The 27942-nt window shown below is 28.1% G+C and overlaps 1 protein-coding gene across 2 annotated transcripts in view; it reads left to right on the forward strand.

Moving 5' to 3' along the window:
• Positions 1-27942, forward strand: part of LOC132943202 (5-hydroxytryptamine receptor 1-like) — a 234726-nt gene that overhangs the window by 169988 nt on the left and 36796 nt on the right. For both annotated transcript variants that reach the window (XM_061012077.1, XM_061012076.1), the window contains one exon: positions 642-1151. In XM_061012077.1, coding sequence (XP_060868060.1) covers positions 642-1151 — 510 coding nt within the window. The remainder of the gene's footprint in view (positions 1-641; positions 1152-27942) is intronic.

A 27942-nucleotide genomic window follows, 5' to 3' on the forward strand; every position in this document is an offset into this window, starting at 1 on the left:
CTACACATGCGATATTTGATTAATGTGCCAAAGTACTCTAAAAAATATTTTGCTTTGCAGGAATATGAAATTAAAATTATATTGTTTTTAAAAAGTAAAACTTAAATAATTAAAAGGTTAAAAATATATTATTTTTATAAATATTGTAGTGCAATGGCATCAAAATATATAAAAGGGGGACAAGCTGGCCGAGTGGACTAAGGTGTCGGTTGCGACGCGCACCGTCGCCGATTCGAAACCCGGCCACGGGCGGCACTTCTCTTCGGGCAGTCACGGTGTCTAGAGAGAGAGGCCGCCATCCCCCACCCGGGTAGATACCTATGGGTGTCCCCTAGGAAGTTCTTCCAAACTAACAAACACACGTGTTTAAACTTACAGTACCCTCCCCCACGGTTAAAAAAAGTTACGTTTTTTCGAAACTGTTCAAATGGATCACTCTGTAGACCATGCCGATCCTGTCAATTTTGTACAACGTACCAGTTACTATAATCCATAATATCATCATCGTTATGTTTACGATAATACAATCAGCATAATAATACTATGCACTCCACCGAAATAAATAATAACAAATCAATAAATAAACAAAATAAATATCATACCTACGGTGATAATGAAAACGTCTTCTCGTGGTGTTGCAGGTGTCATTCGACGTACTGTCTTGCACCGCGTCCATATTGAACCTGTGCATGATCAGCGTGGACAGGTACTACGCCATCACCAAGCCGCTGGAATACGGCGTGAAGCGGACCCCTCGCCGGATGCTGGTATGTGTGTCGCTAGTGTGGCTAGGCGCAGCGTGTATTAGCCTGCCGCCGGTGCTCATACTGGGCAATGAGCACTCGACGGTGGACGGGGTACCACACTGCACCGTGTGCCAGAACTTCGGTTACCAGATATACGCGACGCTGGGGTCGTTCTACATACCACTGACCGTCATGATCACGGTGTACTACAAGATCTTCCGGGCCGCCCGCAAGATCGTGCTGGAGGAACGGCGGGCGCAGAGCCACCTGGAGAACAGCCACTGTTACTTGGAGATTAGCGTCAAGAACGGCGTTGGCCCGGTCGAGTCGAAAATCGCCGCCGCCGCGCCGGAACGTGGCCAACACGGTCACCGGGCCAGCAGCAGCGCCAGCACCGTCACCACGGTAAGTGTTTGCAAAATGATTCCATCAATGTTATTTATTATTAATGTTGTTGTTGTTGTCGTTGCACAACATGACGATCTGATGACTCAAGTTTTTAGCGCCAAGAATTTTAAAACATCGGCTTTATTTGTCCATCTATAATAATACGTTCATTATCACACCATTGTTCTTCTTTAATAATATTATGTTCCTCACAGTTTGCGTATCGTTAAGCACAGACCACCTCTTTACGCCGATTAATGTTCTATATTCTTATCGTCATATTCAATGATTAGTAACAGCTGTAAATTCAAACACACTGCCGTCATGGCATCATGTTTATATCACTTAAACTCTATGTAATAATGTTTTTTCGTTATCTTTTAGTAATTTATATTTTTGATAATCGTATTGTTAAAACATAGCAATAAACTGAGGTATATAATATTTTAATGGCATTTGGAGTTTTGAATTACAAAAAGGATGGAAAAAAGCTATTATATTGCACGATGTATACGTAATTATGGTTATATGCATCTCGACCATCGCGATTTGTTTGGTCCAATGTCCTACCTATCACCTTCTATTCACCAGTCAACTGCAAAAAGCTTGTAACAGAACAAGTACTATTTTTATTGCACTTTACATAATATGTTATATGCACTTTCAGCATTCGACTTGAAACTAATTATTACATGTTCCTCAAAGTTCTCAAGTCGTAGAAAAAGCCTTATAGGTATATACAGCTTTACTTTTAGCTATACTTTAAGCTTACATATAAGTATTCAACATTTGATTTCGAACAAAAACTATAAAGTGTTTAGAACATTATGATATAGGAACTTCTATAATATACGTACCAATACCTACTGTATTACACACGTGTAACCATTGGATCATTTAAATATTTAATGGGAGGTTTCTATGAACATTTTACACTATACCACTTCAATATGCATATCATTGTATTCATTTATCTAGACGGTAAAATCGATATAAAATAAAGCCGCTAAACTCGCTCCGCTATATGGTAGGTGTCGAGTTACTAGTCATTGAATAGGACACTGTAGCGGATGTTTTAAATTTGAGTTCAATGAAAAACGATTCTAAGAGGAGATGGCCTATTTTTCAAAGCATATTTAATGATATATTTATATTGCTATTGGTAACTTATTTTTATATCAGTAAGATGGTATCAATCTTAACTAATAGGTGGTTTATTTGACAAAAATAAATCAATTATATTATAATATTATTTCCTATAGAACTCCCAACTGTTACATATTTATAACTTATAAGTTGATACCGATATATCATCGTAATACGTAGACCAGTATTAATAGCCATTCAATCAATGTACAATCCATAACAAACTAAAAATGAATTCAATTATTTTGTAACTTATCAGTGTACTTAAATAATAATAGTGGTTGGAATGTTTTAAGTTTCTACAGTGTTAAATTTTATAAATTTGTTTTTTTTTTATTATTATTATTTAGTTTATTAAACATAATTTCTTCCATTATTCTATCCAGACATTCTTTATAAATCTTCATTATTTTCAGCTACTATTGCTATATTGTCAACTAAGTCGATGTTAAGGTTTCATTAGTATATTAATTGTTTGTGTATTTAGCTTTATATTTATTTTGAAACTTAATATATTGAATTATATTGTTTAAAGTTTCATTAGTGGTAATAGGGAAAAACTGAAGACTACAATGAGAATAAATTAAACCTATATTGTATATTTGTGATTGAGGTACCTATACTGCTCAACAATGTATAATAGATTAAATTGCTAGACTTTTATATTACGAACCTATACAATATAATTATTACTATTCAAACTTGTTTATATCTTTTAAGAGAATCTGAGAATCATTTTTATTAAACCATATCCAACTCCGATATTTAAAAACTTTCAATTTGGCTGTCCACCTATAATTTATATCCCTAAATATTATTAATGTACTATACGTTTATTTTACACACATTTTTACTAAAGGTAAAATATGTATTTAATACCGTGTTTATACACATTATTATCACAGATGACTGCAAGTCAAAATAATCTTCGTTATACGAAAAACATTCAGGTCTTTTCCGCTGAGACAACTTTGAATGTATTATAATATAAACGACGTTTTCAATCGTGTATTTACACAACAAGAATATTTTCTCGGCGTTTCCGAGATGTAAACACAAATAAATACATATTTTTTTTTTTGTCCTCTTTCAAACGACAAACATATAGATGACAGCGGTGGTGTCCTTTGTAAACTGACTGCAAGAGTGTTTTCTAGCGAATAAAACATAGGTACAAAATATTATTAGAGTTGATATATTTTTTCTTCTTATTCCCACTATCCTCGACTGCAGTGTTTCGCCATATTTTACACACACACACACACACACACACACCTCAATATATACATATTTTATACTAGAAAAAACTATACCGTCATGCCTGCATGCTACATTGTATCGACCAGCAGCAACCGTTAACAGTATTTAAAACAAACAGGAGAAAATCAAAACGATCGATGCCGACACCTTTACAACTATCACTGTATACGAGATAAAGTGATAAAGTTTTTATTTTATCGACCTAAACGACAAATTAATATACACTGCATATTTATCGAAATATCGAACACAAGTGTAGCATATTGTGTAGATATCCGCGAGAGAAAATAATATTATTGTTTTCCGATATTTATGTTGAATTTTATTCGATTATCAATCTCGACGGATGCGTCGGCGGAGGGCAAAGAATACGTGGGGAGTGTGTCCTTGTGACGTTGTTGTTGATGTTGTTATGGTAAGGCGGTCGCGGTCGCGGTTGCGGTTACGGTTGTGGTTGTGGTTGTGGTTGTTATTGTTGCACGCGAGGAGCCTCAATGAATACAACTATTGACAGCCCTTAAAATTGATGAATGTTTCTTATGGCGGAAATCCTCACCCCTCCCGCTCCTCACGATACACCCGTCGTCACTCCCGCGCACCACCCGTACACACACTTTTTTTCCGCCTTACCACTGCGTTAAAACATCGGCGGGGGACATAAAAGTGCTCCAACCCACAATATGGTTTTCGTGCGCCAAATAAGCTGCCCGACGCCCGCCTTGGATAGTCTGCACTCAGCGCTACGGGTTTTAAAAATTAAACTCATGGTACGTTTTCTGTTTACATTCGCCGAACGATTTCTCACATTCGTCGTTCTTAATGTCATTACGTTATTTTTGCCATGAACTAAAATGTATTAGTTCGACACATGCAGCCAATCGAAATTCAACACTCACGTCCGTGTTATACATTTTTCTATTCGAATAATAATTTATTATATACTACGTGTGCCACATGAGATTTATACCATTCCTTCACAACCAAATATCAAATAACGTATGATAATCTCATACAGTAGATAACTATGTAACCCAATTACTCATAAGTTATAGAATCTACAGTATAAAAATATATATTTCTAATCACCTAAATCGATATTTCAGTGTTGTACGCATCAAACTTATCAAAAAACTACAACACGTCAACACTTGTTATATAAAAACAATTTAATTTAAATTTATATTTAGATGGGGACTATATAGTTATTTATCATAACACCTACCTGTATTCATGTTTATATTAATGTTTTATGACAAAGGGACGTCCAAAATTCTGAATTTATCTTGGTAAAAATGAACTCTTATAACTCGGTTAAACTTATTTGATTTTAATGTTATTAACTTATCGTACACTCTTTGTTTTTACCTAAATTTAACGGTGCAAACGTTTTTAACATCCTTAATGTCACTGTGTCTGCAATACCCATTAAACTGATTTATTTTATGAAACGTTTTAGGAATGTACATATAGATACGTATTTTTAAATAAACACAATTAAAAATGTTGAGTTTACCCACAAGCTGCAAAACACTCAGCAATTTTAGTAAGCACAACAATTGTTGTATAATACATTTATTTTTACACCATTTTAAATTTAAAATTGTTCATATTCTTAATATTATAAAAATAAGCAGTATAAACTTAATATATTGTGCAATGTATTAAAGCAATGATTTTACGGAATTAATTAATTGGTTGAACGAATTACAATTATTTAATATGATTTTTCCAACATATCCTTACGTACTTTTCCACCAATTGTTCTAACCATACTGCTTCTAAATAGGCTTCTAATTATATCATTAATTCATCAATGTTTCTATCAAACAATGATAAATTACAATTAATTATTTCTCCATCAAAAGATATCAAACATTACCTAATTGTTTTGAGATATTTTACTATTAAAACAAAACAATAAAAAAAGAAATACATAACACACTGTTACATTAAAAATCGCATAATTTTAAAAATTAAATTAAATTTCAACTAGGAAAACACTGTAATTATAATCATTCATGAATCATGGCTTAAATTAACTCAAAATAGTATGATAAATAGGAAATGACTTTATGTGTAAGTCATCAAAATAAAATTGTATATTGATGAGTATTGCGTATGGTAACGTGTTTAAGAATGACTATTTTCTCCTTTCTTACATTTTAATATTTTATACAACTCTGTCTCTATATAACATAAATATATATTTGCGTTTAGTATTTTCATCCCACACGACCAACGATTACATTTTACGACAGATATTTATCGGTGGCGAGGAGCACAATAATGGCCATATTATTATGATTATAACAACGATGGCGATGGAAATGAAATGGCGTAAGTCCATTTTATTGTCAAGGACAGTGGCGTCTGATAAATACAGACCATTTGACTCGTCCCGAAATAGGAAATTTTATTTACCTGAGCGTAAAATGGCCATTTCGTCAGATTTCCAACCCTTAGGTTCCCATTCCCATTTTTGGCATAAAACGTTATTGCTATATGCGAAAATAACTTGTGTGCCCTCCCGTGGTGGTAAAATAACGACTTATAGCTACTATAGCTATTGCCTTTGTGCGAGGCGCAAGCGCTTAAATAAAATCCTTTTTTACAATATTTTGATTTTTTCCTCTAACTGAGCTTGTCAGTACACTTTCTGGTTTATACTGAAACCCCTTAGAAATAATACGTCAGCGGGAATTTCAAAAGTATTTACAATGCTTATTTTTTTTTTACAAAACATTAAGTAATCTCTTTACTGGCCTGAGAAAATCCACTGCAACAATGCGGTAGGTATACGTAACCTACTCAACGTTACCAGGAAATATACTTTTGTAAGTGTTCTGGTAATCTTATATAGTACCTAGAGTTCATTAGTTAGCTAGGTACCTACAATGATGGGTTACAAAAACATATACAACTCGATCACAATTAAGTCTTATGAGTTATGAGTACCTACCTATATTGTCATAATACCATAATGTTGTCTGAAACGTACATTTTTACTTTTAAAGACCCATTTCGTTTCATTGGATTAAAGTGCATATAGGCGTGCGAGTGGTTATAAATCATGAGCAGGACCGGTCTATATTATGTATCATATACAATATACATTATACTTGTATGTTTGGCTTACAATAGTTTCCTGTCGTATCTCCATAGCTAATAAGTAATAATCATCGACCATGCGTTTTTACATTTAGACCACAATAAGAATCTTGCGTATAATCATAATTAATAACGCCGCTTTTAAAATCAATACTTATTACTACAAAATATATTTTTAACATATTATAATTTTAATAAATTAAATTTAGAATTATTTTTGTATAAAAATAATGAGTAATGCCTATCGAACTCATATCTATCATCATCTATACTAGTTATTATATTATTTTGAGTTATGGATTTTCGATTTTATATTCGAAAATTAACATATATGTATACATAAATAAATAAATCTCATAAGTAGTTGATTGATGGAAAATATACAAACCTTCGTTCTATACCTAAGTGGTTGATAGATATTTTCATAAACCAATATAACAAAAATCCCAAGGAATATAAGTATGTGCGATATAAGTAACCTTTAAATACATAGGTACTATTAAGTAAATCAAGATAACGTAAACCTAATATTTCATACTTGTATTATTTTTCAGTATATTTTCATCTACGACTTTAATATTGTGTATTTTTTTTTTATCTCCTATAAATTTCTGCCATATTTTTTCTATCATCATCTTTCCGTTCATCGATTTATATTTAACGGGCTATGCATTTAATGAATTTGTATTTAATAAACTCCCATTTATTGTAAAAAAATCTAATCCACACATTTTCTTTTTAATTAGTATTGAGACAAACTTTAGAATTTAGCATACAAATACATTTTAATAGGAAGTGGTAATTAATTGTTCTTATAAATATATACCTGCCAATAATTTTTCTATAAGATAATACAAAATAATTATGTATAGGTACCAGCTATACATTATACAATATACAATATTATACATAACGTAATATATGAACTTTTTTTTTTTACTATTAAAATCGTTAAGGTAATAGGCAATTATTATTTTTAACTATAGGTAACTATACTAATATAAATTCGATAAAGTCTAAAATGAGATAAACGTCTTCAATGTAATAATAACACCGACCATTTAATTTTGATTGTAAAAATAAGTATAGTTTAAGACCTTAAGAAAGTAGTTAAAATAAAATAAATAAATATATCAAGGACTCTCGGTAATATTATACTCACGGCTTCTAATTTAAGAAGCACTGGCTTAAATAATAATAAAAATATGACATTTCAAAAGTAAAATTATGAATATAAGTTACTTATTTAAGTTGTTATTAGTGCAATATTCTTATGATACCGATTAAAAATATAATTTATAACAGTATTTCAACTGTTAATGGAACAAATTTAAATATTACAATAATTTTAGACTGTATATAATTAAAATAGGACCAGTATTTGACAATGCATTACGTATTTTTTCCTGCTGGCTGCAAGTACCGATAAGTTCCGTTCGAAAAACTTCAATTGAACCACACTGGAAACAATAACAATACTGTCTACGATGTTAACCGTTCAGTTGAAATTTAAAAAGCTTTTAAGATGTTAAATAACAACGTTTTCGGTGCGCTATATAGATGTGATGCTGATGTAAAAATAAAATACCTCTCAAGATTCCGTCAATAATTTTTGATACATATTTTCAAAAAAATATTTCATATTTCACGTACGCCAACGTGCCAAATTTATCACGAAAATATTGTAATATATTTTATACATGTAAATCTGTTGGTTATATTTTATATTGGTTCCCTATTTCATTATATGTATTTTTATAGATAAACTATTAAATATATACTTACTAAGAGTAATGTACGATCCAATATTATGGAATTATAATTATTTTACTCTGATTATTACTCATAGTTTAGACATATTTTATGTATAAACTTATTAAGAAAAAAAAAACATCTCTAGATCAATCGGTACGTTAGAAATTGAACACATCAAAATTGCTATACTGCAGGTATGTTAGATAAAGAAAAAAAATCCCCTTAACATAATCTAGATCAGAAACTTAAATTCGTCGAATTGATCGGAAAATATCTAATCCTAGGCAATTAGTTTATAATGAATACTTAAAACCTATGTTTTATGCGATAAAATATTCAAATTATCTATCTCGAAAAAAAAAATACTCGTAATAAATCATAATAAATTGGTAATTTAAAATGTAAATAATATGTACTTACCTAACCAATATAAACTGTCATGAAAATAGTCCATGCAATATAGATAATTTTAATTGAAGAAAGCTAAAAATAAAGTAAACGGTTTCAGACAAATTTTGAATAACATAATAATTATGTATTTAAATTTCAACCCTTTATTTTAGCACTTAAAACAATAAGTAATAAATAATATATTAGAACCTATAATATGATCGTTATAAATAAAATATATAATAGTAAGCTATATACTTTGATTTTATTCTATGATATTATTATGTTTTAATATTTATAAACAATAGTTAATTTAGATTATTTTATAAAACAAAATGAAACATTTATTTATATTAAATTAATATTATCCAACTATTTTCACGTTATGTATTTTATGTCATGCTACTTTTATAAACAATAATTATTGATGAATAGCTACTGTATGATTCGCATTCACGAGTCCATATATAAATATATTGTTACACGTATATATTTAAGGTGAATTGAGAAAAAGAACTACCTAGTACGTTCAATTTCATTTAAAACAAGTGGTATAATGGTAGAGCAAGAATTATTATATTATCATATTATTTTAAAACTTTATATATTCAACTCCTCGGGGACTATTTAAAATATAAGGTAATTGTTAGTTATTATTTTAAATTAAATTATTTACAAAATTAAAAGATAATAAAAATAATAATTCCTTCAAGTATTTATTTAAAAATCTCCTAAACCACAATAATTTGTGTAATAATAATTATTATCCTTTTTTTTATTGTATTTTACCCTTATTATAATTACTCTAATTTTTCATGAATATTTTTTAATAGTCCTTTACAAATACTAATAAAATATTCTTGTACACGTTTACCACCTTTCCTTTTTTTCTTCTTAGACTACGTTGCGGTAGTTGAATGTCACAACAGAACATTTCAAAACTTTAGTAGATATTATCTATCTATTTTAATTTTACTTTATAAACTGTATTTGTATTTTTAATTTTAATAGTCACACACATATTTTGAATAATTTTACTGGTAGATATTTAATCAAGTTGATTACAAGTCACTTATTAACATAAATATAATGCAATAAATTGTATTAGCTAATATATTTTAGTATATATGTATATATTCTGGTATGAATAAGTCTTAAATGTGAAAATATAGAGATAAATTAGGTTCGTAAACTTCAAATTAGTTTATTTTGTATTCCAATTAATCTGGAATAGCTTAAGTCTGGTTTTAGGGCCACACGTTAGTTCAAACTCTATGAATATATTTTATATTATTTATTAATATTAATGAATTTATTATTTTAACTTTGTACTTATATATGTATTACTAGCTCATTTCATGCACTTCGTTACCCGTTAAAATACCAACAATATATTACTATTCAAAATTTGTGTTCAATTTGTAATTTTATACCCGGCGTAGTGTTGTTCAAAACTTCCCGTGACAAATTTCCGTGGATTTACCCTATCTTAATCTCCATTAAATATTTTTAACACAGTCACAACAGTGTTTAGTGGTTGTCACACTATTGTTTATGGTTTTCACCAAATATAAAATACGGGTCCTAAAATTATATTCAATCATAACTATTTTATTTTTTGTAATCAATAGTAACCCTATAATAAACAAACATATATTATTATTATTATTATTTCTATAAAGGTTCTCAAATTCGCATTAAAAAAATTAACCTTACCTTATCGGTAAAAAATACTTCCTATAGATCCTTGGCATAGTGTAGCATTATGATGGTAAATACAATTTTAAATCGGTAAAGTAGTTCCAGAGACCACCCAGAACAAACAAACAATTATTCTTCTTAATATATAAGTAAGTACCTATATGTAGAAGTAAGACCTATATTTCGTTTTAAATTATGATTTCCACACTTTTGATTTGAACATTATAATATATTTCAATGTTCTAAAATAAAAGCAAATGTGTAATAATTTTTTCCAGATAAAATAACATTTTTTATAAAATAAATGTTTTTTATTCTTATGAAGTTTTAAGTTTTTATTAACACGAATCTAAAAATTTTTTCATTTCAATTTTTTCAGATTAAAATTAAAATTTTTTAATTTAGGTTAACACTAACCATTATATTATTATTATGCGAATCAAGATAAATGACGTTCTAAATAATATACTTATTACTTATAATTTATAGGTTCTGTAAACCAGTCCGTAATTGTAGGAAATAATTAATCATTACAGTGGACACATTTCAGGTATTAGGTCTTGCCTACAATCCTTAAATGATTGATTTTAATTCATTAGCCGTGTATAATATGGATGTATAACTCTTCTAATAATTACAAGATTAACAAAATGCATTTCATTTGAACTAAATCAAATATTCAACATGCATACTATTGATATTTTGAATTGTTTAATTTTTGGTTACAATAACAATTAAAAAGTAAAAACGCTTTTATAATTTTAATACTTTCCATGCTGAACTAATAAGTTTAAACGATGAGTCTTTATAATTAGAAAATCCATCGTTTTTTACATGGATGATGATGAAAATTATAAGACACATTATTCATAAAAAAACTATTCAACATATACAATTTAATATGTCATATATATATAACCAAATAAATAAACATAATATTAGTCGATTAGTTTAGTGTACAAATTATGAAGTTATCAATGAAGTAATATCTAATGTATAAATATTGTGTATTATTTATTTTTGACGCCTATAAAGTTTTAAATATTTTTTATAAATTATTATTATTGTACTTCAATTCTGATAAACTAAAATTAAATATTTATTTATCATTTTTTCAGTATTCAGTATATACTATATAATGTATATTCATGTAAGAAAATTATACGTATATGAATTTATGATATAATATCATATCTAGGCTATTATAATAAGGTCTTCCTAATTCGTGTTACGAACATAATGAAGATTAGATGCACACCCACGGTTCTTATCTAATCCCTTTCCACAACTGTTGCAACAGGATATTTGCAGCATTACCTTTAGTTATAAATATATATTTACCAACAGAACAACAACATATATAATATCTATACACATATGATTATCATATTCAGTATAAAGTATATGTTGACCATAAAACAATCAGATTAAGGGCGCTTTGATTTATGTTTCTAGTACAAATATGAATGAAATAATCCAATTTGGTTAACGAATACCTATATAATATAATATAATGTAGTATGAACGGAGTAGAATGGTATATTTTTCGGATTAAGTCAGGACGTATCACACTGACATCACTATAAGAATATATTTAAATAATTATTAATGGGTTTGCTGTATATAGTGGGTATTTTATTGTGTACAACTAAAACATTTACCTGATACTCAAGTTATACGTTTTAATGTTTTTCATGATACATCTAAAGGAGAAACATATACAATTGCCTGATAAAAAAAAAAAATATTAAAATTGGATAGTTAAGTAATTTTTAAAATATTATAGGTAACTTATAATATTAGTAAAAATAAGTAAATAGTGATATTCTTATATGTTTATAAAAACCCTCTATATGGATAGTGGATACAAATGATCAAATTAAACTTAAATTATAATTATAACAACAGCTAAAGACAAATAAAAACAACTATAATTGTTACTTGTTACTTATTACGACCGTTAATTACTTATTGTAATTAAAAACATCGCGTGGATCTATGTTGGTTTTTAATTTTGCTTTCTTTATTCATAACAAACAAAGGTTAATTATTAAGAATAATCGATATTTTTAATAGAAACAAATCAATTACGTGTATGAGCTTCCGTCTTGCATGTTGGAAAGGGTGTCATGAATCGTTTTTGCAAAAATTGCTCAATGGACTATAAATTCGGGATGAAATTCCAAAAACTTTTGACGATCGATGATTAATTGATTGACATGAACAATGTTACAACGGGATAAATAATAATACTATTTTTTTTTCCAATATATAGATATATATTTTATAACAGTGTAGTGCGAGTATACACATATATATTATAAATGCCTTATAAAACTAATTAATAATTGTTTGCGCCTATTTATTACGCACACAGTCAAATTCTATTCTTTCGGCCGTAAAAGTTACCATAAACTGCGTTATAGTTTACTGTTTCAAAAGTCAAAATACTTTAGTATTTTACATGGCTACAACAAAATGTTCAATAATTTATACCAACATATCACATAAGGTTTACCATTTATTGAAAATTTGGTTTTTAAGTCGATTTAAATTAATTACCAATATAATAATATTACACTTACATATTATTGTATTTGGAGTTAAATGTCTTGCATTAACTACGTACAGTGAGTTTTCTATTCCCGCTGTGTCCACCCGTTAGTCACGTCTTTCGTTGTCATAGTTACAATGTACGAATATCATGGTTGTTTTGATACAATTTTTTAGTCTACTTTCTTAGTGGTCTTAATATACATACGTCATACATTATAATATTATTGGCAAGAAATTAATGACATTTTGTATGCAGTATTGTTTTGCATATTATAATAACAAATGTATATTATAATAATCATCAAATATTGTTACAAAGAACTTTTGAGGTTATGCTTTGTACCATGGAAATTTGATTATTTTGAATAATTGAATATTATGATTAGACAATGAAATAATGCAACTAATAATGAATAGTAGGTAATATTCCACAAATCAGGTTCAATATAGGTAGAAACAACCACGGACATGGTAGTACAATATGAATTTCTTTAATTATTTATTATATTGTATTATAAATATGTTTATACATACCTGTTAACATGTACTACTATAGTCAATAAAGTAGGTATATGTTTAAACTAAAAGCCAATTTTCTCAGGCAGTCATACATCTGAATACTATTTGAGGTTTGAATAATTAAATGTGGTTACTCAGTAGGTACCTAAAACTTTTAAACACAAATACTACGGACAAATAGACCTTAATAAAAATAAACCAATCAATAAAAATATCAGTTGTAAAAACTAAAAAAGTAAAACACAATATTAACAAAAAAATGTATATTTATTATAAATTATAATAATACATTTTTTTCTTCAATACAAGTTCTTCATGTTAATTTGTACTGACAGGCAATTATATACCTACAGTAAAAATAAACTTGAACTAAATAATTGACATAATATATGGTTTATATTATTAGCATATGGTTGTACCTACATTGTTTGATTGGAATACATATTCAATCGTATACCTGCAGTATAAATCGTAATATAATACCAAGTAATATACAATTTTTTATCATATATTTATTATATCAATAATATTATAATATTTGTATCCTATGTTATATTTATACACGGAGATTCTCCAAGCATGCTCATCCCCACTTATTTTCAATATTCAATAATGCATTTATTCAAATCTGATTTTTAGAATTTTCAATTTACATTTAGACCAGGCCCTTTTTCAACTTGCGGGCCACATTCAAAATTCATATTTATACTGTGGGCCGAATTTACTTCGAGGTTACTTTGTTCATTCTGGTAAATACATTAAATATAATATTATCTTTGTTCAATATTTCCATGCTAGTCGCTAGTTATCAATTCGTTTTCGTGATTAGAAACTACACAATTGTAAGATATTTTATAACTCTTAAAAGCTTATTAAAATAACATTTTTTTTAAATCATAATTTTTTTTTTTATTAATATTACTTACATACATTTCTATTTTTATAAAATGTTCACGAGCCGGTCGGAATACATTCACGGGCTGGATTCGGTTCACTGGCCGCGGGTTGGGCACGCCTGGTTTAGATCATATTTCAAGTTCTTAAGATAAGTTTTGTGCTACTTAAAGAGTGTCATGTGGAGATACATACTTCTGTTTTTCAAATGGGGACCCTCCCTCTTTCGGTCCGTAATAATGGGTTGGGAAGATATGGGGGGTATGGTAATATGAACATTTTGTCAATTAGTATTAATTTTTCGTAATTTATAGTGTATAAAAATGGTCTAAGTATAATATTTTTGTACAAACATCTTTAATACAAATTTAAATGACTGAGAAGCTACTCATTTGAATTTGGAATTATGTACACCAATATTTTCAAAAACATTTTTGGTAAATAATTTACAGCAAATAAATGAGAGGAGGTCTCATTTGAAAAACATTAGCTTCTATCGCCACAATTAAGTGCTTAAGTAGTACGAAACATCTCAACAAATTTAAAATAAATTTTTTAAGTACCTATACCTAGGTATGTTTAAACATTTCGAAAGTCAAAATTTGAACAGATTCATTATTAAAGGAAAAAAATGTGGGTGAGCATTTTTGATGAACAACTCAGTATATTTTTTTTTTGCTCGTTTAATCATTTTTGTCGTTTTCTCTTTTCATATTGTCATCTTATTGATTTCTTCTTGGTGCCATATGGGACAGCTATATACTCGTTTATTGGACTAAAGTCTGGGATAGTATGTATTATATTTTTTATACTCCATCCCACGTGTGTAGGTTAATTTATCCGAAGAAGGAAGCATAAAGTGTCATAAAATTGTTGACGTTAATATTTTATGAGCGTCTGCAATTTTTCCTGACTCTATAACCTTGGCCCGTCGTTTGGTGTAATAATTATAAAAACTGAACACAAATATTCAGACTTACTACTTAGTCAAACAATATTCAGATACGCAATTTTTTAACAGTAAAAAAAAACCAAAAACATATTTAACAGCCGTTATAATCTAGAGTATTATCTACATCAATTGTCCCAGTAGTACCCATGGAAAATTAAAATCAACTACGTTTAGTTTAAGACTTAGCTACTAAAAAAATGTATTATTATATTATAAATAATAACAATCGTACAGTGTTCAGGTAACAGTACATACATTTTGAATTCGAAATACCTACAACTAATGTGTTTTCTATGACAAATATTATCATAATCATTTATGTATAATAGTACGTGTAGGTACCATTAAAACCCATATCAGTATAATAATTATAACATGACAATCGTGTATATTATACCTAACCGAAAAGTATATTTAAAAAGCTTTTTTTATTATTTAAGTTAATTACAATCAAATATCAGAACGTTCTCCTTGTTATCTTATAAATAATTTTAGTTATATTTTAAGAGTATATTTCAAGTACGGTTGATACTTTTCTATGCAAAAAAACGTTTTCTTTAAGGTAGAATGTAGAATGTGTTATCAATATTATTTATTCTACTGATTGATGTTTACATGATAAGTCACTTAACACGTTTCTAATAATAATGAGCCTGTGTTTGGGCATCCAAGCCTGCATCACTTCAAAGCTTGACAAATATATAGCACCTGCTTAGTATATATTTTCATAGGTCTTAAGTTCTTAAAGTCCTAAGTCCTTGAGTTTACGAAAATAATTGATTCAATATTATTTTAGATCCTGAGTAGAGCGATGAAATGTATATTGTTTTTGAAACTATGTGTTTATTTATCTATATAGGGACCATTATTTTTTTTATGTCTGTCGCCATGATTTGGAATACAATTTGAGGAGTACGACTGTACGTCATTCTAATTACTACTCCTCTTTACTGGTAGAAAATTTGATCTATATGGTAATTTCAGTCATAAAAAAGAAGACATTTCTAGTAATTTTCTTAATTAATAGAAAAAACAGAAATATGTTTACACGTCACTTTTTTGTTGACAAAATTGATATTGTTTTTATTATTGTAATTTTTGAAAAAACAATTATAGAGACTTTAAATCTACACAAAATACATATATTAAAATTCCTTTTCATTATATTATTCAAAACATATTTTGGCTCTTTTTATGTCATTTGTAGCCATTTAATTTTTTTTTATTTATATTGATTTCATTTAACTTTTTTGGTAAAATGCTTGCAAATAAAATACACGGTTCTTCAAAAATTCTTTATACAAAAAATTATACTATATAAAAAATACATAGTGACAGTAATTTTTTTGTAAGGCTAATATAATGCTTTTTACACCACGTACACCATTTTACAGTCAGTTTCTCGGTATGGACTTAGTACTTACAGTTATATGCCATGTTTTTGGAAAATATATCTTAAGCCTATTGAATTAAAAAAAAACTATTATTATTTATTATATAGGGTCGTGATTCACCGAGCATGCTCACCCCTTTTTTTAAGGATTATTATCCTTAATACAAACATTTTAATAACTAAAAATTACTCATTCAAATTTTGAATTAGGTACATTAAAATTTTCAAAAAAATTATCCATTACAGGGGCGTAAATAGGGGTGAGTAGGGGGATAGATCCCCCCGAAACTTTTTTTTACTGCTAACATTTTTATCAAAGTATTGGTAATGAGTAATGACCATTAATGTTTGCTAAAAACGTATATCCCCCCCCCCCCCCCAACAAAATTCCTAATTACGCCACTGATCCACTAAATAATAAACAATAAAAAGGGGGGTTCTCATTTAAAAAACAGAAGTTTGTATCACCACAGGACATTATTTAAGAGTACAAAAAAATTCAAGAATTTTAAAATGTAGTCTGAGTATATTTAAAGTTCTAAAAATCAGAATTTGGATGGATAAATTATTAAAGGAAAAAATGGGGGTAAATTGTATTTCTCACACATATAATATTTTAATTTTAAAACATGTTCCTAAATCTTATCTTTGTTTAAAATTGAAGTATAAGTAGTATAACCTATTCTGTAATGTAAAACATATAAAGTCATCTTCAATGAATAATTGAGCATTGTATGTTTAAAATTCTACTTTTATAATTATTGTCAAGAGAAATAAACCAATTTATTAGGTTAGGTACCTACTAATTCTCAATTTGAGTAATAAATATTCCACACCACTTATTTTATGTAATAAAACACAACATATAGTTGTATGATGTAATTATTTAATTATTGCTTTATACATTTTTTAATATTATTTTATACCTAATTAAATTGTATCGCATACGACCAGATGAGTAAACGCATTGAACCATTTGGAAAATACAAATTAATTTTACTTTAAAAAAGATTAATAATGTATAGATTTTTATATTAAACTCCCTGAAAAATTTATATTAAAATGGTTAAAATAAAAACCTGATTTCTATATCAGTTATTACAAACCATTTAATCCAAAAACCTCGCATTTTATATAAAATACAGGACCAATCACCGTACATTTTATAATTCATTTTTCATTTGTCAAAATTTAAATAACTTCAATTTGAGAGTATCTTTTCATTGAGTAAGTCACTGTAATGGATATGTTAAATTTAATAATATGAATCAAATGAAGAATCATTGAATACGAAAAACTATTCTGAGCGGAGACGATGTGCCACCAATCTATTTCTAAGAATATTTTATAACTCATTTATAATACTATTAGTGATTTACTTTTCTATTAGAAATACTGTAGGTTTTACTAATTTTTACCATAAATATCGCATTCGTGTTTAATATTAATATTACACCATATATCATTGTAATAATTAACAACCTACATCAAGCCAAGTCAATAACGCGAACCGTAGAACGGTGTGAATAGCTTAAGATTAGTCTAAACATTTTAATTTCTGAGAGGATAATATTTTATAGGCTGACAGATCGTCTACACTCAGAATCGTTTTTCATTTTATGCAATGATTTATCGTTGAATTAAAATTTAACGGGTTTTTCGCAGTTTCCGTCGATTGTTCGTTTTAAATTTGAAATCAAAAGTGTGCGGTGTTTGGATACAACAATTTCGAATAAATAAAATTCTCCCTAATTGGACAAATTCTGTATATAATTAATTTTAAATTGGGAACAATTGTTTTTCCCGAATATTTCGTGAATGTTTGATTGCTATATACACTTATCCCTGCAGGCTGTAACACGCTATTATACTGTACAGACAGTAAAAGTGCTCCGAATAAATTATTTGGCTATTAAAGCTGAGAGATTATATTAGTATTGCTGTAACGCCATTACTTTCGAGTTGACATTTTCACGACAACGAGAACAAATACCGAGATACTTTTGAACCAAGCTTTATAGTAATTTATAAACAGTTTTACTCTGAGTAGGTCGAATAGAATAATACAGAACTTACGTGAAATAACATTTTTAAAACATTATAATTGTATTGTACTTCAAACAAATTTCTTATGATATTAATTCGGGAGTGGAAATGAATCGCATACCTAATAAATCGTATCCCATTGTTAAATCTAATATCTAGGAACCTTCCTAAATAGAAAAAAAATCATGATCTTATGACATTTAAATCATTTAAATATCAACACTCGTTGTTATGTAAGTATATAGGTAACGATGAACTGTGATCTACATCTCAAGTGCTTCCCAATTTGTATCGCGTCTGATTGTCTGAACGGTCTTGTGTATATTAATTATAATTTTTAAACATCAATAAATGTATTGTTGTTTTTATTGTAATTTGCGAAAATGAACTAATTACCAACCCATTACACTGTCGGGTAATTATTTAAATTGATTAGTCATTACACAAATTTATTTCGGTCCATTGTCATCATTGTTAATTTATTTTTGAGTGAAAAAATAGTGTCTACAGTTCTTCTTAAAAAATATTATCAAACTTACTATATTTTTCAGAAATTGTTTAGGTTGAAACTCGTTTTGAATATCAATCACTATTTTTAGTTTTTTATGAAGTTGAATATATTTTAAGTGTATAAATATCGAATATTCTTTACATACAATTTATTATTTAAGGGTTAAAAAATAAGATAAAAGCTTGTGGAATAATCATTAACTTAAAAAAAATAAATAACCCCTTTAAAGTGGAACCAACAAATGAGTAAAATATTTAAACTAATTCCCTCCGGTATTCTAATGTTAACATTTTTAACTTAAATAAAACTTTTGGTTTGATCACATTAAATGCAAAAAAATCCGAACAATCATTAATTGTATCCCTATTCACCATCGAATAGACCAAATTATGTTAAAAGTCGTGAAGGGTATACGATTAATGCTAGTTATACGGCAGTACAATCGTGTCTATATTATTACTGACTAGCCTGCTAAAGGAAGTATTGGCCATCATATTATACGAGACTTAATTTTTTTCATTTCTTTATTTTCATTAGATAATTGTATCGTACTATAAGCTATAATAGTAATAATACTATATAAAATTATATCAAATATTACAAAAGAAAAACATTTTGAACAATTTTAAGTGAGTAGAGCACAATTTGGTTTTCGTAACATTATTATTATGTTATGCTAATCTAATTTTATCAAGACCGTCCTACGAACTTATACTTATACAAAACACTAAAGTAAAGTAAATTATCCAATAGTATATAGTCTAGGGAATTACACTATATCTCGGTATAGATAATGATCACCTATGTATTATACCTAAATGACTATGTATATCCATCATTGATTTATAAATACAAATATACAAAGTACACAACTGTTTAAAATAAAATCAACGACATCAAAATAATTGTCTTTTTAATCACGTCCAATATGTTGTAGTAGGTACCGAACCTACACATTTTTGTTAAAAGAATTTTTACGATAAATTATTTACGTGAATAATTATAAAACACAACTTAAATAAACATAATGATTAGTTCTGTAGTCAGAAATGTTTACATATTCAATAGTATAATAATTATTAATGTGTACGTATATACTTTTGGCCTTTATTTTGGTTATCTTCATAGTTTACTTAAGTTGTATGATTTTTTTTGTACACAATATTCATATATTAAACATGCCCACCTCACCAACAAAAAAAAAAAGTCGTGAAATATTCTTTAACAGTAGGTATGTGTGGAAACTCAAATATTTATCTTTAGATAAGTACCTATTCAAATTCTACAGTTTTGAAATTCGAGATTCTGATTTTGAAATGCCCCCGCACAGCTTATCAGAAAGTACCTAAATTTCAATAGCAACAATAATTTTAATATTATATTATTCTCCAAATACAATAAAGTAATCAAAGTTTTTGTATAAAACTAAAACTTTGTCACCTAAACTTTTCTGTTTAAGAGGTTATATAAAATGGAAAAAATAAAACGAATTTTTATATAAAAAATCATTTACATTTATAAAAAAAATAGTTTTAAAGGTTACATTTGAAATAGACAAACTCTAAATCTTAATTTAAACCCTAAGGCACATCATAATATACGAAACGATAATTTATTAAATATACATATTACTTAAATCGATTGTCTATAACTTTAATAGGTTTGTCATTATTAAAAATATCAAATAACATTTTAACATTTTAACACTCCTTGAATTAGAATAGCCGACTGTTTATTAACGCGTAATCCTGCCTACACCATAATATTAGACTTCGGTATTATTATTATATAAAATAAGTAACATATTGAAAGTTTAACGGCCTTTCATTTGGTGCATCTATGCGTGGGTTTTTTTTTTGTTGCAACTTGTGAATGACAAAGGTGTAGTCTTCCTCTTCCAGTACAATAATGTTCATGCAACATATTGTAATTAAATGTGGTTATTGTTTAGAGCAGTAATTTCACAGTATTGTTATGCAAAATTATACATGACAAATTATTATAAAAAAAAAAAAATACAAAGAATAAAAATATGTTCTATTATAGTATTATCTGTTTTGTACATAATAGTACGTACATTAGAGGTATTTTAGAGGTATATAATATTATAATATACCATAGGGCCACAAGTACACAAATATTAAAAATGTATAAATGTATGCTATGTAAGTAGATATAATCTGGAATATGGTATCTCCTATAAATAGTAAATACGTATTTATTTATTACATTTCATTTCAATTACATATTATGCATACTGGGCCCCACTGAGAAAACTCGTGTGGAGTCCCAAGAGTTCTAAGACAAATTATATAAAAAATAACACTTCTATTTTGAAAAGATGATTAAAATTAAATTATTTTACATTGATTAGAGTAATTCAATACAATATTATTTCTATAATATTGTTAATTCATCAGAAGATTCCAATAACCAATGAAAAATGTATTTTTCAAATAAATTAATTGGTAGGTTCACTATGGAGGATAGTATTTTGTTACATAATTTTGTTCCAATTATTTCAAAATATCTACCAGATGTGGTTTTTCTAGATATATTTATGATAAAATTGTTTTTTACGTATCATGTTGTCTATATTGTATATACTTTCTTTAATTCATATTGAATCTCAATACATAAAAAACAATAAAATAACTTAAGCTAGCTAAAATATTTTAAATAAAAAAGTTTACATTTATTAGCGTAACTTTAAACATGTAAAAATCAATGCGGGTAAAATTTAATTTTATACTTTACTTATACGTCCAAAGAATACGATTGTCAAGTGTACACAGATTTACTTATAGCTGAAGGACAAATAATATAATAAATAGTTTTGTTTAAACAAACGATTTGTGTACCTATATTTTAAATATGAAAAAGTATATAGGAATTTAGGTTATAAGTAAAAAACATTATAAAATAAAAAAAAAAACAATAAGTACCAGATTAAAATACTAGGTAACGTACGTACCCGTTTAATGTATAAAATTAATTTAAAGATTTGTATATATTTTTTAATTCCCTATTGAATAGAAAAATGCTCTAAAATATTTACCCGTCAATACATCTTACAATATCGGTATTTCGTTTTTTTCTTCAGTCTGAAACTCTGAATTTAGTGTAGATTATATAAATTATTATGATTTTTTTTTTCAATTTTAACAGTAAGCACATTACTGTGTACGATACAGTTTTGAAATAAACTACCTGTGTTATTGATTGATTCATCTATGCGGATAGTTGGGTTCAAGCCTCTTGGGATTTCGGGTAGGTATTTCTCGTATTTCTCGTACGTAATTCTCGTACTTCTCAATGAGCATAATATGTGACAGACGTGCATCACTTTCGGTCTATTGGTTGAACAATTACTGCCACGGCCGTCAATCGTTTATTTAACACTGTTTACTTTGAAAACCGGAAACGTCAATAGGGACTGTGGGGCTGATTCTAATGAGTGGTGGCAATGCTGACTGTGATGAAGTGAAATAAATATAAAATGACGTATGCGCAACAACTTTCGTCGTACGAAAAAATTGCAATAGGTGCCTGCGTCAGATGCAGCAATTTTGTACAGTATATTATTAAAATAGAAGTCTAGACAAATCAGAAAATAGCGTGAAAAAATCAGGTAAGCTGCATTTTTGTAAACATGTTCAGTGAAGAAAACAGATTTATATCCTAAAAGTCATCTCAGATTAAATGAGCGGTAGCTCCACTAAAGCGTTCTTTATGATAACGTAATCCAATTCTTTTATATAAATTACTTGATTTTTTTTTTGTAGAAATTGGGAACTATATTTTATTATGTTTATGATACTTTAAATATCAGAATATTGGTGACTCACAATATCTCCGTAATTGTAACTAAGTACATAGATACAAACACAGATTTTTTTATTATATTGTTATATTAATAACATTTTAATCTATAATATAATATTTATTTTTTATTGATTGTAATTACCTACTAAATGCCGATTGTTTTTAATGTCTATGCCACAAGTATATAATTCAAAATATCTAAACATAAAAATAGTAATAACATGATTAGATGTAAGAACTTACTAAATACATACAAATAAAAGTAATTATAAGTTAAGCGTTTATACTTAAACATTATTTTTAAATTAAATGTTATTAATAACTATTAAGATAATAATATCAAATTATTTAACTACCTAACATTTTTATTTTGTTTTTATTGATTTTTAAGCCCAGCATCTATGGTCATTAGCTATTTGTAGGGTTGTATTGTGGTGGGGGTAAGGTTTGGAACGGTGAGTTTTTACACGTGAGTGTTTGTGTTTGGCAGATTTTTTTAAGTGGACACCCGTAGCAGTGATCGAACCGGCCCTAGACCACTCGGCCTTCCCCCCCCCCCCCCCCCCCAAACATTTTATTGGGTTTTCTGATACTGATATAAAAGTGTATCATCTTAATTTTCATATATAAATATAAACTTATTATTTTGGTAAGACTATCCTGTAGGTATAATGCATTTCGTCAATCAAAATGATACCAATAATGCGACTTCCGCTCATTATAATATAAAATTAAAAAAATTATACGGTATAACGTTTCTTTATAGCGGTTTCATATTTTATAGTGGGTAGGTATTAATAACAATTGTTTAGATAACGTGCAACGTCGTCACCCACACAGACTACAGTCGCTGTTGACATTATAGGGGTTTAAATGCATTAGCACCTACACATCATTAACCACTGTGCCTTTATTTATATTCAATAGAAACTCAAATCAGTCCACCAGGTAACTAATTATTGTTTAATGTGAATTTATTTAACATGCAATTATAATTAAAAATAGTATAACAATATAACGCGTAGAAAAAAACTATATTAGTTACGATAAAAGACGTCGTAGGTGAACACAAATTACCAATACTTTGATAATTCGAGTGCCATTGTCATAATTAAATGCAATTCCCACCTCCCACAAAATAAACTCATAAGATTTGTTGTATTCGTAACTATCTTGTGTTTGATATGATACATAAATAATATTATTTACTTCTATTCTAAATAAAAAGTCGTATTTAAAAAAAATTATTTTGGTAACACAAATTGCACTCTAGCGAATTTATTGGACATCTAATCTTAGTGAACATTTATTATGTTATTCCGGACCCTTTGATGAACATGTCTACCAAAATACGGCTTTTCCGAATTTCGCTACGCATTTTGTCAAAATCTAGTCTAATTTTCCAATAAGTGTCTAATTTTACCGTGTATGAACATACAATGTAAATACATTATACCTGCGTGTCGTGTACTCGTGTGACTGTGTATATTGTGTTGGTATTCCGTGAAAGTAAAATACTTTTATTACGCTAAATTTAAACTAATACGAGCCATGGAATAAACAATTGAAGCACGTTTATAAGTTTATAACTGTGTCGTATTTATCATAGACGTCTGAAATCGTACACGTCTTGTACTTGTCTGCTAATTCAATTTAAATTTAAATATTATATTTCAAATCAAACCAATTCGTTCACGTTTAAGTTTTGAGACACCCATAGTAGGTATAGCTATTCGCATACGTGGAGCATATTCAACAGCACAACAGTACTCGGATTTCCAAAACACAATAATGTACTCCATATAGCTACCGCCCCACGCGAGACGCGGTCCATGTTCCCACGCACACATATCTATATGGCTGGAATGTGAATATATTATTAATTCGTATCAGATCTTACGGGTCCGTATTAGGCACTCCTAACGGTGCTCCTTCGCTTTCCGTTTGGAGTCCGCGAAACGACTACACTTACGCGGTAATGGCCTCGGCGTAATTAATTTCTCCCGAGAAGACCTGTCGTCCAAAATTGGATGGCTCATCCGTCACCGGCTTAGCAATTCGGTGTGTCGGCCACCGACACCCAGAAAACGATTTTGTTATTAAACGCAGTGCATGCAACGATCCTTTTATATAAAATATTTGCGACTAATTATACATGGTCGAGTGCGCAACTGCTCTCGTGGAAATTAGGTTCAGAGAGAATAGTAACAGCAGTACACACAGATATTGCATATAAAAATATATTATTATTATTATTATTATTGTTATTATTGTTATTATTATTTTTGTTATTATTATTATTAATTATTGTTATTATTATGCACTAGTGACTAATCCAATAGGCCCACCGGGGCCATCTATATTCTAATAAGTGGTTGGTTTTATTTTTTTTGCTATTTTGAATGATTGTCAAGATTTTATGAACCATTCGTTACAAGCCCGTCGTACTGCTCGTAGGCACTTGCTATGTATTGTGGCCACTGGTCGATAGTGAAAAACAGTTATTCTCTGTCGGATCGGTAACATAATATATAAAAATATATAAAGGACAACGACACAATTATTTACGGCCATTCACGTTTTACCGTACCTATAGGGAAATAGAATACATTGCATGATTTCGTATTACTTACAATCCAAGTAACTTGAAAGTATTTGGCTCCGGCGTTTATAATGAATATATTATAAAGAATCTTAACATTGATTGTTTTGTTTCTAAATGATTCACATTTATATTTAATTAAAATGCCTGCAATTCAATATACATTTTTTTTTAAGTCCAATTCGAATAATGTTTTTTTTATAAAATAAAATTGTATTTCATAAAAATATAAATTTATTGTATATTATATTTAAAAAATACATAAAACAATACGATAGATATCAAAACTAAAAACAGTTTAGATGAAAACACTTTGTTCCCATCCTAGTAGAAATCGATCGATTGAACCATTCAATTTATATAGGTATTAATTTCCTATTGTTTGTTTAACACGATACATCTAAAAACACAGACTTGGACTTTACTTTTTTTTACTAAGTCGAGAACAGCTTTCACACGAGCACTAAGCACAGAGCTATTACTTCAAAACTTATGCTTTCGTTCCAAAATAAATTATTTAACCTATTAATTATAATTAATTATTCTGGATAAGAAAAATAAAATAATTATAAAAAAAAATATTTCAACATTATAAAATTATAAAATTATTTGTAGGTACAAGTCAAAATGTAGATAAACTTTGTGTCGTTGTAAAACATTTAATTCCAATATCCTGACCAGCATATTTAAGCATGGCGTTATTTAAAAACATAATATAAGTTTATAAAATTAATTATTATTAGAGGTAGTTTGTTTTTTTTTTTTTTTTTTTTTTTATTTTTACAAGATATTTACAATCTATTCATAGACTAATAAGCAAATTAGATAAGAGTAATAAAAAAACATGAGTAATATGACAGAAGAAGCCACCCATTGATGACACTACCTATAAGGATACCATATGTTCATATTATACGATTGTTGTTAATACGTTTTTTTTACCCGATGTTTTACTTTTGCTAGGTTTTTCCTTTGAAAAGAAATATTCTTAGTTTTATTGGCGGCATTCAATCAATAAAACGTCCACAAATACAACGGAACTTTCCATCACCCACATCACTCTCGAGAAAGTCCTAATTTTTCTTAAAAGGCTTCTGAAGCTCCTCAATATAAAACTTCCCAACCCATTGGACATAATCAAAAGTTTTTTTCTAATCGATTAAATACCAGTGTTTTCTTTTGGATGCCAAAATTAAACCATTTATCTTACATTGGGGTCACTCCGAGAGACAGGTTAATTTAAAATAAGTGAGAATCTTCCCTTGGCATATGTTAAGTTTGAATGGCTTGGAATTGAAATTTCTGTTTTAAATTATTTTATAAAACATAGGTATTATAGTGTTTTATTTTTGAATTTAAATTAAAAATGAAAAATTTAATAATAGATATTATTCATTTTTTTTTATCACAATTAAATCATGCATTAAATAGAAAAGAAATAGATATTGCCCGTTTTTAAGTTGATATAGAAACAATATAATACCTCTACAAAGAAAAGTATATGTCTTATTAATTTTTTCTTATTTCTATTGTTATAATTATTTTCATTTTGAAGGTTGTGATCATTTCAAACAATGCGCCAATTTTTTTAAAAGGTTTTATCAAAATCCATTTAGTATTGAGTTTACTAAGAAAACAATGTCCCTACTGACATTGACAGCTTATATATTTGGAAATACTTTGGTAGATCTACAAATCCCTTTTTAAAATACGGTAAAAAAAAATCGGAAACCTGATTTTAGAACTAGGTATCTGTTAAAATAAAAATCAATCATATTTATACAATGATAAATGCGCAAGTTAAATACAACAAAAAAGTTTCAGAGCTTATTAGTATTCCCTATCAATTGTAATAAAATTATATTGATAGGTACAAATAAATTAAAAAATCAACAGATTTTAGCACGTCTTCCACCAACACCAAATGATTCTAGATTATTTAAAGACGATTTTATACAAAGCCCACCCGGCTTTTTGGACACAAAAATTTTTAAGTTTATAAAATAATTATTTAAAATTGTTTTTTTATATGTTTGAGTTTGAATTTATGTCTGCCAACTTGTTGATAACATCTTTAAATAGTCTAGAAATATTTTGTGTTGGTAGCAGACGATCTAAAATCAAGTGAGGTACGGTTAAACAGCAGCTCCT

This window comes from Metopolophium dirhodum, chromosome 4 (genome assembly GCF_019925205.1).
Source record: "Metopolophium dirhodum isolate CAU chromosome 4, ASM1992520v1, whole genome shotgun sequence".
NCBI classification, from domain to species: Eukaryota; Metazoa; Arthropoda; class Insecta; order Hemiptera; family Aphididae; genus Metopolophium; species Metopolophium dirhodum.